The sequence below is a fragment of the Sinocyclocheilus grahami genome, unplaced genomic scaffold (genome assembly GCF_001515645.1).
Source record: "Sinocyclocheilus grahami isolate Dianchi unplaced genomic scaffold, SAMN03320097.WGS_v1.1 scaffold7.1, whole genome shotgun sequence".
In the NCBI taxonomy this organism is placed as follows: Eukaryota; Metazoa; Chordata; class Actinopteri; order Cypriniformes; family Cyprinidae; genus Sinocyclocheilus; species Sinocyclocheilus grahami.
In genome coordinates, this window is record NW_015505186.1 from 3,106,604 (window position 1) to 3,119,592 (window position 12,989).

The window sequence follows — 12,989 nt, forward strand, 5'->3', positions numbered from 1 at the left end:
TGTTCATCAGCTAAAAAAAAAATCATTCTGAAAGTGATTTCAACTATATCCTTCCTCGCTGTCATCATCATCACAGTTGCTGTATGGACTTCTCTTTTCTGAAAGATTAGTTCAACTAGTCATTTTAGCAATTAAAATTCTAGTTATCGGTGCACAAAAGTTGTTTACTTAAGTTTTCTCTTTGCTTACAGGACTTTGGAATGGCCCCAGGATGTTTTCCTCTCTGAAGAGTACTGTTATCATAAGACCTCATGTGAAAGAGCACACAGTCCTCAGATATCATGCCTTAAGGTTAGCAGCAGCTTTCTCTCATATGGAAACGACCTGCAGCGCGTCGGTGTGGTGGATGTGCCTCCCTGCACTCATATCCACAGACTCCCAAGCTCTTCACACCAAACATCCACTCAACTCGACAGCTCTTTCACTGGGGTTTATGATGTTGTGACTAACACACTTTCTTTTCTCCAAACATGCACATTTACATGCCAAAATACCCTAAAATGACCTTCAGGATGCTCTGTCCAATGTATAATGTATTTATACTGGATTATCTCTGGGACGACTTCCTTTTTGTAGACCAAAAAAGTCAGGCAGGTGTTGCTACCCAAGATGCACTTTTGTCACCAAGGATTTGAGTGGAATGCTGATGTTTACGGATCTGAATGAACATGAAAAGTGTATTGCAGAATTTGATTAGAATGTGATGTTAAGTTACATTTCACTGCACAGCAGCTTCAACCTCAGCTATTAGGAGTTTCTCAAATATTTTGTTCAGAAGAAAGTGCACTGAGGTATTTAATACTTTATCACTCTAGATCTTTACGTTAATGTACTCTATTTGTGGAAAACTCTATTTAGTATTCAGTGATATCCAGCAACTTTGACACATCTACCCATTTATTAACACATTTTTTTCGCTGCATTTAAATTATTAAATTTTTTCCAAACCTCATGCCCCTTAGCATTATACTATCAGCTTTGTGCCTTCAAATGAGGGTTACATTTTGCAGCAGATGGTGAATCGTGAGAGTAAGCACACTTAAGATTTCCAGGTTGTGTAGCACACGCAGCTCAGTTGTTTATTACAGAAGGAACTCAGGCCAAGATGTTAGACTTTTGCCACCTTCAGTTTAAGTTTGAAGACAGCTGAGGTTTTTATTCCACATGTTGATGTACAGCGAGGTCTGTTTACAACTGCACTGGAGGACTCTGACCTCATAAGGAAGCTCTTGTGTGACTGAAATACATTCATATCTTGCTCACGCAGAGAAATGCGTGTTAATATGTTTAAGACTGTCTCTAAAACTCATTTCAGAGTTGATGCTCATGAAAGTCATTGAATCAGGTTTTGTTTTTTAATTATAGTTTTATAGAATTTTCTATTTATGTTATTGCATGTTAATGTGAAAAGTATTGAAGGGCCGATGATTTACTGCTTTAGTTGTGACCTCTCTATAGCTGGACTTGAGCTGACCTAATTATAGCAACTGAAATCTATCATGCGTGTAAAAATAATCCCTGATAGGCTGCTGCATCTGCTGGAAGTCACATGCTATTCATCTGAGGTCATGATTGTCTTTATGAACAGTTTTACAAGCAAGGACGGAGATTATGCCAAATATAATCATTTTAATATCAAGGAACTCACTAATCAATCACTTACTCCCTCATGACTATGTAATATATTACTGGAATTTGAATACCAAACATGTATAGGACCATTTTCTTTTTTTGATTTTTGTTCTTTAAATTGTACAGAATTTTCAGCTTTTTTTGTACTTACCCTGCAGGCCAGTTTGGTTCATGATGTTATATTTGAAGATGTTTCTGAAGTCTGAACAGTTTGCACAGATTCTCCATGTCTAATTGAATTTAATGTGTGCACTTTGCAGATTTAACAAGTATTCAATGTATGCATTATAGAATTATTTAATAAAAAAAAAGTCAGCACTATGAGGGCATGTGATTGAGTTTGAGAAAGGAATAATGGAAATAGTTTTGGGTAAGAAAAAATAGGACAATTTTATTTTTAGGTTGAACTAATTTAATAAACTCAGAAGTTACCTCATTTACAGTCCTGCAAATGCAGGGTATTTAGTTGTTAGCCTTTGGTCTGGTAGCCATTTCAGATTTACATCAAAACCTTTGACCTAAAATGGTTACATAAATGCTCACTTCCTTTAAGAGAAGAAAAAAAAAATCCTAGTGCATTGCTTGGTGAAAAAAATCAATTAAGCCTTTTTGTCATATTTGAAACCAGCCAACCAACCTTTGAATGTGTGAATGAGTCAAAGTTGTCAGTGCTGATCTTTGATCGCCAATGACATCAGATGAAGCTGCGACACTGATCTTTAATGAGCACTCCAATTATGGGGTTAAACTGCTCCAATGCAGTGACATTAAACCTGTAATCAGTATAAAACAGTGACATCTAAAATTCAAACCGAAGCACAGGCCAAACAGCACAAGTGATTAACTCAGAAATTAGTTTTAATTAAATCCACAACAAAAACAAATTAGTAAGAAGTGTAATCAGAGGTGAATAATTCCGATGCTGCTGTTTCTTACCACATAACAGAAAGGGGAGGATATTTTGTAGCATTAAAACAATGACAAGACTGTAACAAGATGACATACCGAGAACTACAATACTTAAGCTTTGGAAATGGAAAAAATACAAGACAAAGACAAACCACTCGACTTAATACAGACATGAAAATAACTTGCACAGAACATCTGAAAACATTTCCAAGACTCTAAAGTATGAATGAGATGCATTCGTTTTCTTGATGGTTTTGGGGGGGAAAGGAAACTAGAACTTTTCTGTTAGCTAGACCTCAAAAATGCAGATTTCCGTTCAGAGACAGATAAACTCATTTTAGTCTGTATTAAAACTACTGTGATAACAGATTCATTACTCCAGTATTCACTCGACACTCAGATGTTACAATCTTATATTCTGACTTGGATTCACATACTTCTAAAGATGCTACTACAGAAGATCAGATAGTTATGAGGGTGTTACAACTAAACCACGTGACCTAAATGAAAACAAGAACCCGACAGTCCAAACTGAAGTCAAAAATGCAATGCAAACTTAAATAAGCAGGTAAAAATCATAAGAGCTTTAAAACAATCATGCTTCGAGGCGATAAAAACACAATCAGGGCCTCATGGGCCGCTAAAGTAGAACATGAGACCGCCTCACGCCGCCCCCTACTGGAGCTCTCGCCTAATCACAGGCCCTTTGAGAGCGCTGGAATGAGCTCATCCGCAGCACGTGTGACTTCACACACACACTACAAGCTGACACTCTCTCGCTCACACACGTACACTCCACGCGCTTCCTCTTCATCCGGGCTTTTAATCAACCCCCAAATCAGCTAAGCTGGTGTCAACCCCCTCCAATCATGTCTATCTCACCCTCAGAAGTAAGCGGTTGTCTATGCACACTGCGTTGTAAGGGGAAAATCCTCATTTCTTTCTTGTAAAGTGGCTTGATGTGTCACTTCGCTCTTTTTTTGTCGGTTTGACAAAAAGCTTGTAGTATTTCTCCCCTTAATATTCATCCTCTCTGTGTGACAATTTCTTCATCTCCTCCCAACTTTTGCAGTGGAGGATGATTGGTTTGTACAGCGGTAGGTCAGTTCTGTGCTTCAGCCTACTTTAGCCCAGATCAGGAATGCTGGGATGTCCCGGACTGGTACGTTGCGTGTGAGAGCTTTGACTCGCAGATTGCGGTCATCCGTGAGCAAGACCACCTCCCTGCGTAACCTCACCAGCCCATCTGGAGAATACAAAATGATGACGAAACAAACTCATCTAGGGCTGCAAAACGATTAATCGCATTCAAAATAAAAGTTCATGTTTACATACTATATGTGTGTGTGTACCGTGGATATTTATTATGTATATATAAATACACACACATACATGTTTTTACTTTTACATTTTTAAACTTTTATTTTGAACGCGATTAATCGTGATTAATCGTTTTGCAGCCCTAAACTCATCTACATCTTGGATGACCTGAGTTTCATTTTTTGCATTAACTTTTTCTTTAAAAACATAGCGATCAAAGTCAGATGCCGTAAAACTGTGAAAATGGATTGATAATTAAAAACAAATTCAGATGTAATGCAAAAGTGCACCCCGTTTGAATTGCCCCTAACAAGTAAAAGTAAGTGAACTGACTTCTCTCAGCAGGCATGAAGTCCTTGGCTTTGTCCTGACAGTAGTGCAGACAGCAGGACAGGATGACATCATCGTTGTTGCCCTGGGGAGACGGAGAGACACACAATGAGTGGGCGGCTTTAAAATAGAGCTTAAAGTCTTGTGTGCATTGCTGAACTTCTCAAGGTTTTTTTTCACACTAGAGTTGCTTGTTGATGTGCAAGCCATTTTCCGAACTTGGGTGTGCACCATAGAACCCTGTCCGAGTCTTACGTTCCCTGAAGGTCATCGTTAGACTAATTATCTGCAGTCTGTCTGTCGTGTTACTTATGAGAGTCTAAAGACAGGTGATTTTGAACATCTCTGATTTGAACTTCAGAATCAAAAGTAGCTTCAGAGTTAAATTCAGTTCTGAATTAGACTGAAGTGTTAATTTCAGATCTATTCAAAATTCATTTGTGTAATCACTAAACTAAAATAATTCTGGAAAAAAAAAATGCAAGTTAATTATTTAGATTGATCATAAGTTATTATAAAAATAAGTGCTTGACTGGTGCATAAAATAATTAAACATACCTGCAAACTCACAAGAGGTCAAAAAGGTGACAGTTAGGAATATAAATAATATAGAGTGGTCTGGGGGCATCCCCCCAGAAGAACATTTTTGAGAATTTAAAGGGGTCATATGATGTTGCTAAAAAGAACATTATTTTGTGTATTTAGTGTAATGAAATGTGTTTATGCGGTTTAAGGTTAAAAAAACACATTATTTTTCCACATACTGTACATTATTGTTTCTCCTCTATGCCCCGCCTTTCTGAAACACATTGATTTTTACAAAGCTCATCGTTCTGAAAAGCGAGGTGTGTTCTGATTGGCCAGCTATCTAGTGCATTGTGATTGGCCGAATACCTCAAGCGTGTGACGGAAATGTTACGCCCCTTACCATACAGTGATGCCGTGTCCCGGAGCAACGAGACAAAGCCAATAAAACCCATTATAACCGAGGCATTTATTGCATCCAGTGGGGACATAATTATGGATTATAATGACTTATACTGTGTTTTTAAGAGCAGCGTAAACATAAAACCATGTCTGCATTTGTGATTGGAGAAATGACAAACAACAAGCGCTACTCTACACTGCTCAGAACTCGCGTTTGAATCATCAGTGGCAAATCCTTTATCAAAACGTACTTACAGTCTGTGAGTCAGCATTATTTGTCAGAACAGCCGGCATTGTAGTCTACTCTCCCAGGAAACAGTCCTCCGTAAAATGCGCTGCACACATCTGAATATTTGGGTTGAACTGTTCTGGAACAGTGTTGTAAATACAACTTAACCACTGATTTCTAGTCGCGTCCTCTTTTGGAAGACCAAACAAAGTATTTTCGCTTTCACAACGAGACACAGCATCTTCACAACATGGCAGTGGCATTAACAATAAAGTTACGCCTTCTTTCATTGCGTGAACATTTGGGCGGCATTATGCAAATCTTCCCACGTCGTGACGTAGACATGTGGGGGCGTGTTTAAACGAGGCGTTTTAGGAGGGCGTGGACATGTTTACGGATCTGAATGAACATGAAAAGTGTATTGCAGAATTTGATTAGAATGTGATGTTAAGTTACATTTCACTGCACAGCAGCTTCAACCTCAGCTATTAGGAGTTTCTCAAATATTTTGTTCAGAAGAAAGTGCACTGAGGTATTTAATACTTTATCACTCTAGATTTTTACGTTAATGTACTCTATTTGTGGAAAACTCTATTTAGTATTCAGTGATATCCAGCAACTTTGACACATCTACCCATTTATTAACACATTTTTTTCGCTGCATTTAAATTATTAAATTTTTTCCAAACCTCATGCCCCTTAGCATTATACTATCAGCTTTGTGCCTTCAAATGAGGGTTACATTTTGCAGCAGATGGTGAATCGTGAGAGTAAGCACACTTAAGATTTCCAGGTTGTGTAGCACACGCAGCTCAGTTGTTTATTACAGAAGGAACTCAGGCCAAGATGTTAGACTTTTGCCACCTTCAGTTTAAGTTTGAAGACAGCTGAGGTTTTTATTCCACATGTTGATGTACAGCGAGGTCTGTTTACAACTGCACTGGAGGACTCTGACCTCATAAGGAAGCTCTTGTGTGACTGAAATACATTCATATCTTGCTCACGCAGAGAAATGCGTGTTAATATGTTTAAGACTGTCTCTAAAACTCATTTCAGAGTTGATGCTCATGAAAGTCATTGAATCAGGTTTTGTTTTTTAATTATAGTTTTATAGAATTTTCTATTTATGTTATTGCATGTTAATGTGAAAAGTATTGAAGGGCCGATGATTTACTGCTTTAGTTGTGACCTCTCTATAGCTGGACTTGAGCTGACCTAATTATAGCAACTGAAATCTATCATGCGTGTAAAAATAATCCCTGATAGGCTGCTGCATCTGCTGGAAGTCACATGCTATTCATCTGAGGTCATGATTGTCTTTATGAACAGTTTTACAAGCAAGGACGGAGATTATGCCAAATATAATCATTTTAATATCAAGGAACTCACTAATCAATCACTTACTCCCTCATGACTATGTAATATATTACTGGAATTTGAATACCAAACATGTATAGGACCATTTTCTTTTTTTGATTTTTGTTCTTTAAATTGTACAGAATTTTCAGCTTTTTTTGTACTTACCCTGCAGGCCAGTTTGGTTCATGATGTTATATTTGAAGATGTTTCTGAAGTCTGAACAGTTTGCACAGATTCTCCATGTCTAATTGAATTTAATGTGTGCACTTTGCAGATTTAACAAGTATTCAATGTATGCATTATAGAATTATTTAATTAAAAAAAAGTCAGCACTATGAGGGCATGTGATTGAGTTTGAGAAAGGAATAATGGAAATAGTTTTGGGTAAGAAAAAATAGGACAATTTTATTTTTAGGTTGAACTAATTTAATAAACTCAGAAGTTACCTCATTTACAGTCCTGCAAATGCAGGGTATTTAGTTGTTAGCCTTTGGTCTGGTAGCCATTTCAGATTTACATCAAAACCTTTGACCTAAAATGGTTACATAAATGCTCACTTCCTTTAAGAGGAGAAAAAAAAATCCTAGTGCATTGCTTGGTGAAAAAAATCAATTAAGCCTTTTTGTCATATTTGAAACCAGCCAACCAACCTTTGAATGTGTGAATGAGTCAAAGTTGTCAGTGCTGATCTTTGATCGCCAATGACATCAGATGAAGCTGCGACACTGATCTTTAATGAGCACTCCAGTTATGGGGTTAAACTGCTCCAATGCAGTGACATTAAACCTGTAATCAGTATAAAACAGTGACATCTAAAATTCAAACCGAAGCACAGGCCAAACAGCACAAGTGATTAACTCAGAAATTAGTTTTAATTAAATCCACAACAAAAACAAATTAGTAAGAAGTGTAATCAGAGGTAAATAATTCAGATGCTGCTGTTTCTTACCACATAACAGAAAGGGGAGGATATTTTGTAGCATTAAAACCATGACCAATTTCTTCATCTCCTCCCAACTTTTGCAGTGGAGGATGGTTGGTTTGTACAGCGGTAGGTCAGTTCTGTGCTTCAGCCTACTTTAGCCCAGATCAGGAATGCTGGGATGTCCCGGACTGGTACGTTGCGTGTGAGAGCTTTGACTCGCAGATTGCGGTCATCCGTGAGCAAGACCACCTCCCTGCGTAACCTCACCAGCCCATCTGGAGAATACAAAATGATGACGAAACAAACTCATCTAGGGCTGCAAAACGATTAATCGCATTCAAAATAAAAGTTCATGTTTACATACTATATGTGTGTGTGTACCGTGGATATTTATTATGTATATATAAATACACACACATACATGTTTTTACTTTTACATTTTTAAACTTTTATTTTGAACGCGATTAATCGTGATTAATCGTTTTGCAGCCCTAAACTCATCTACATCTTGGATGACCTGAGTTTCATTTTTTGCATTAACTTTTTCTTTAAAAACATAGCGATCAAAGTCAGATGCCGTAAAACTGTGAAAATGGATTGATAATTAAAAACAAATTCAGATGTAATGCAAAAGTGCACCCCGTTTGAATTGCCCCTAACAAGTAAAAGTAAGTGAACTGACTTCTCTCAGCAGGCATGAAGTCCTTGGCTTTGTCCTGACAGTAGTGCAGACAGCAGGACAGGATGACATCATCGTTGTTGCCCTGGGGAGACGGAGAGACACACAATGAGTGGGCGGCTTTAAAATAGAGCTTAAAGTCTTGTGTGCATTGCTGAACTTCTCAAGGTTTTTTTTCACACTAGAGTTGCTTGTTGATGTGCAAGCCATTTTCCGAACTTGGGTGTGCACCATAGAACCCTGTCCGAGTCTTACGTTCCCTGAAGGTCATCGTTAGACTAATTATCTGCAGTCTGTCTGTCGTGTTACTTATGAGAGTCTAAAGACAGGTGATTTTGAACATCTCTGATTTGAACTTCAGAATCAAAAGTAGCTTCAGAGTTAAATTCAGTTCTGAATTAGACTGAAGTGTTAATTTCAGATCTATTCAAAATTCATTTGTGTAATCACTAAACTAAAATAATTCTGGAAAAAAAAAATGCAAGTTAATTATTTAGATTGATCATAAGTTATTATAAAAATAAGTGCTTGACTGGTGCATAAAATAATTAAACATACCTGCAAACTCACAAGAGGTCAAAAAGGTGACAGTTAGGAATATAAATAATATAGAGTGGTCTGGGGGCATCCCCCCAGAAGAACATTTTTGAGAATTTAAAGGGGTCATATGATGTTGCTAAAAAGAACATTATTTTGTGTATTTAGTGTAATGAAATGTGTTTATGCGGTTTAAGGTTAAAAAAACACATTATTTTTCCACATACTGTACATTATTGTTTCTCCTCTATGCCCCGCCTTTCTGAAACACATTGATTTTTACAAAGCTCATCGTTCTGAAAAGCGAGGTGTGTTCTGATTGGCCAGCTATCTAGTGCATTGTGATTGGCCGAATACCTCAAGCGTGTGACGGAAATGTTACGCCCCTTACCATACAGTGATGCCGTGTCCCGGAGCAACGAGACAAAGCCAATAAAACCCATTATAACCGAGGCATTTATTGCATCCAGTGGGGACATAATTATGGATTATAATGACTTATACTGTGTTTTTAAGAGCAGCGTAAACATAAAACCATGTCTGCATTTGTGATTGGAGAAATGACAAACAACAAGCGCTACTCTACACTGCTCAGAACTCGCGTTTGAATCATCAGTGGCAAATCCTTTATCAAAACGTACTTACAGTCTGTGAGTCAGCATTATTTGTCAGAACAGCCGGCATTGTAGTCTACTCTCCCAGGAAACAGTCCTCCGTAAAATGCGCTGCACACATCTGAATATTTGGGTTGAACTGTTCTGGAACAGTGTTGTAAATACAACTTAACCACTGATTTCTAGTCGCGTCCTCTTTTGGAAGACCAAACAAAGTATTTTCGCTTTCACAACGAGACACAGCATCTTCACAACATGGCAGTGGCATTAACAATAAAGTTACGCCTTCTTTCATTGCGTGAACATTTGGGCGGCATTATGCAAATCTTCCCACGTCGTGACGTAGACATGTGGGGGCGTGTTTAAACGAGGCGTTTTAGGAGGGCGTGGACCAGTCTTAACTTTTATAAAGAATATCTCATCTCTACTTTAGTCTTTGTAACTTTAGGGATCTTATCTATTCACGAACAGCTTGTAACACTCCAAAGAGAAAGGAAAACTTGAAATCGCATCATATGACCCCTTTAACATGTAAATGAAGCGTTCTGGTGAACTCTGTCAACAAAATAAAGGGAAAATACAACATATGCTTCAGGTAAAAACATTTGTACCACACACTTTTTGGACAGTGCAACTCTGTTGTCATCGGTGTTCATACTTCTCATTAGAGCTCACATTAGTGCACGCATATTATCAACAAACTCACTGAACTTTTCACTGCAGAGGAAACAGAAGCTGCATCTGAAGTGGCATTAGATGCATTTACACAGACTGTTTGATGAAGCGGAGGTGCCATAAATGCATTTACCCCAAAATTTTAATTGCATAAATAATTTTATATAATTAATGTTTTAAATATTTTTAACATACAAGTTAAAAATGTTGGGGAAAATGCACTACTTTTAAATATGAAACTAAACCACCAGTAGATGACGGTAAATGACTGTTTTAATGAGCAAGTCTTTTATTCAAACGGCTGATTCATTCAGAATCAAGGCTTCTGTCTTTATGAATGGGTTACTGAATCATTGACTCACTTGATTCGTTCAAAAACGTGGATTCATTCAGTATCGAAACACCGCTGTGTTGTTGGGAGACACAAAACAGTTCTGCTGTGGCTTTGATTGAAACTTCGTCAGCGAACTTGAGCAAAAACAGTCAATATTGTATTCCAAATTGCAAACTTTGTGTCTGCTTCACTCACAATGAAGAACTTCCACGCCGACGACATGTTTACATGCGGATGTGAGCGTAGGACCGTCTCAGAGGGTCAGCTTGTGAGATGAGGTGTATTCGATTTGAAGCAGCACTGCGCAGACCGATCGCTGTATAACATCAAAGTACCGCAAGAGCGATTCTAAGTGTGAAACAGCACAATCCTCTGTATTTTAGCACCACCATTCTTTCATAAAGGGGAAGAAACACATACCTTTTGTCCAGAAGTGTCCTCACTGCGGAAGGCGATGGACTCCAGTGTGTTTCCTCTGCTGGTGAGCGCTCTGACACAGGGATCTCTAGATTCAAACGCTTTCTCCAGAAACATGACCGCTGATCTGGCTCTCTCCTGCACCTGTCGGGCATGGGCACCATTACCGACCCCCTCACGACTGTCCTGCCCTTTAGCCAGACCATCCAACTCTGTGATCACTGTCATAAGGACACAGAAACATTAAACATAAGAGTGAAACATTTGTGTGTATTTTAATTATCAAAGAGGGTCTCACCAATAAGAGGCACAACCAGGATGTACGTCCGACAGGCCAGAAGCTTCCTCAGGCCGTCCAGATGATCTATGAAGCCGTTTGTGTCCGGGACCAGATAGAATGGCCTGATCTCAATCTCCAGCTGTCCACTGGTCTGCAGAACAGCCTGGAGGACAGAAACGGACACTTGCTCAGCTCTATATCATTAGCTTGAAATATTCTGGTGTAAGAATCATTAACGTTAAAAGTAGACAAGGTGTAAGATAAAGATGGCATCTGGAGATACCTGTATCTTGTCCCGCCGTTTCTGCTGCTGTGCCAGCTTGTGTGCGAGAGCGTGGCGCCGTGCCCTCAGCTCTCTGATATCATCCTCACTTCCGTCTCCTTCCATCTCTCCTTCAATCTCCCCTTCCGATGCAGAGAGAGACGATTCCTCCACAATGACATCATCCTCCTGAGAAAACAGAGGAAGTAGCAGTGCTCTGTTAACCACACACTCTGTTGGGTGAATTACTGGAAAAATAATTGTCTCAGATTTGAGGAAAAGCAAAATACATCCCGGTAATGAGAGATTCGCTGTACCTGTTCTTGCATTTGCACCTTGTTCTCTGTGTTTACGCTGAGTGTAGGAGGTGTTGCCATGGAAATGTACTTTCCTCCCTTAAAAGCCAGCAGCGGCTCTTCCTGCCCGCACAGAGCTTCCAGGAAGTACTTCAGAACGGTCACTCTCTTACAGTCCGCTGCTATAGCCTACAAATAAAAACAATCATTCAGATTTGAGATAACTACAGCAGCTAAGTTGATTTATTAGAGAAAATGTTTATTACAAAATGCTAATTAATTGGACTTAATTCAGCCCAATTCAGTTCTGGGTGATTTCTATGATTGATCAGAATAAGAACACCACCACATATCCGCTCTCATTTATTAGTAAATGATGAAAAAGTCGGCTAATTGATTTAATAAATCAAATCAAGATTTTAACTTAAGTAATTTTGCTTTGTCAGCCTTTGTATAGAAGAATTAAATTATCATCAACCATTTTCTTTCCTCAAAAGAAGAATTAACGCATTAACACTGAATGGACCAAAACTAAAAATACACTTTCCAATTATAGCAACTTGGATAAAAAAAAGCTTAAAAATGGCAAATAAATAAATAGCAATTATTTTAATCTACTGAGAGCCCTAATATTATCCACCAAACAGGCAATAATAGACTGAATGGACTACATAAAAAATAATAATAATAATAATAATAAAAAAAGGTAAATTGCAGTAAACTGGAATTTAAAATAAATAGATAGCTAATTTATTTAAAGATGCAGTCCGTAAATTTTGCCTCTTTGTAGCCATTTCTATTTGAAAACCTGCAATTGCAGCTGTGTGCGGAATTATCTTCCTTGTGTGGGTTGTGCGGCGGCACGGCTCCAGCGCGGATGAAGTTGTTAGGAGTATGTGTAGCAGTCAGTCACCGCACCGGTGTAGATATTGTACTTTGCACTCACAGATTCTAGTCTGCGTCTTGGAATATATGACTCAAATAAGCATTTTCATCGGATATTGTCATCTGAACAAGTAACAAGTCTGCCACGTTTGTTCTGACCAACTGAGGAAAAAAGCATTACAATAAATCGAATAAATTACAATAAATTCTTGTCAAGAGAAAAAGTGACAGAAGCAGCAGTTGTGAGTGGGGTGGCCAACCCTAGCCCCACCCCTGCGTTAATTGCGTTAAATATTTTTAACGCGTTAAATTGAAAAAATTAATCGCCTGCGTTAACGTGCTAATTTTGACACCACTAATAAATAAATAAATCATATAT

General features: G+C 38.3%; 1 protein-coding gene and 2 long non-coding RNA genes across 3 annotated transcripts in view; all 3 read right to left on the bottom strand.

Annotated features, from left to right (window-relative positions):
• The window catches only part of LOC107589330 (uncharacterized), an 18,915-nt gene extending 16,803 nt beyond the window's left edge, over positions 1–2,112 (bottom strand). Inside the window, exon 1 of the long non-coding RNA XR_001609665.1 lies at positions 1,264–2,112. This is a non-coding gene — a long non-coding RNA (uncharacterized lncRNA). The remainder of the gene's footprint in view (positions 1–1,263) is intronic.
• Positions 2,113–3,524: 1,412 nt separating this feature from the next.
• Positions 3,525–4,617, bottom strand: LOC107589323 (uncharacterized). The gene is made up of 2 exons (XR_001609664.1): positions 4,195–4,617; positions 3,525–3,787 (listed from the first exon to the last, which is right to left on the bottom strand). It is a non-coding gene; the product is annotated as an uncharacterized lncRNA (long non-coding RNA).
• A 3,131-nt stretch (positions 4,618–7,748) lies between these two features.
• Positions 7,749–12,989, bottom strand: part of LOC107589291 (telomerase-binding protein EST1A-like) — a 17,051-nt gene continuing 11,810 nt past the window's right edge. Inside the window, exons 14-19 of the mRNA XM_016277688.1 lie at positions 11,747–11,914; positions 11,451–11,618; positions 11,186–11,330; positions 10,891–11,108; positions 8,314–8,395; positions 7,749–7,906 (exon numbers count right to left, since the gene is read on the bottom strand). Of these exons, the coding sequence (XP_016133174.1) occupies positions 7,776–7,906; positions 8,314–8,395; positions 10,891–11,108; positions 11,186–11,330; positions 11,451–11,618; positions 11,747–11,914 (912 nt within the window). The 3' untranslated portion in view covers positions 7,749–7,775. The remainder of the gene's footprint in view (positions 7,907–8,313; positions 8,396–10,890; positions 11,109–11,185; positions 11,331–11,450; positions 11,619–11,746; positions 11,915–12,989) is intronic.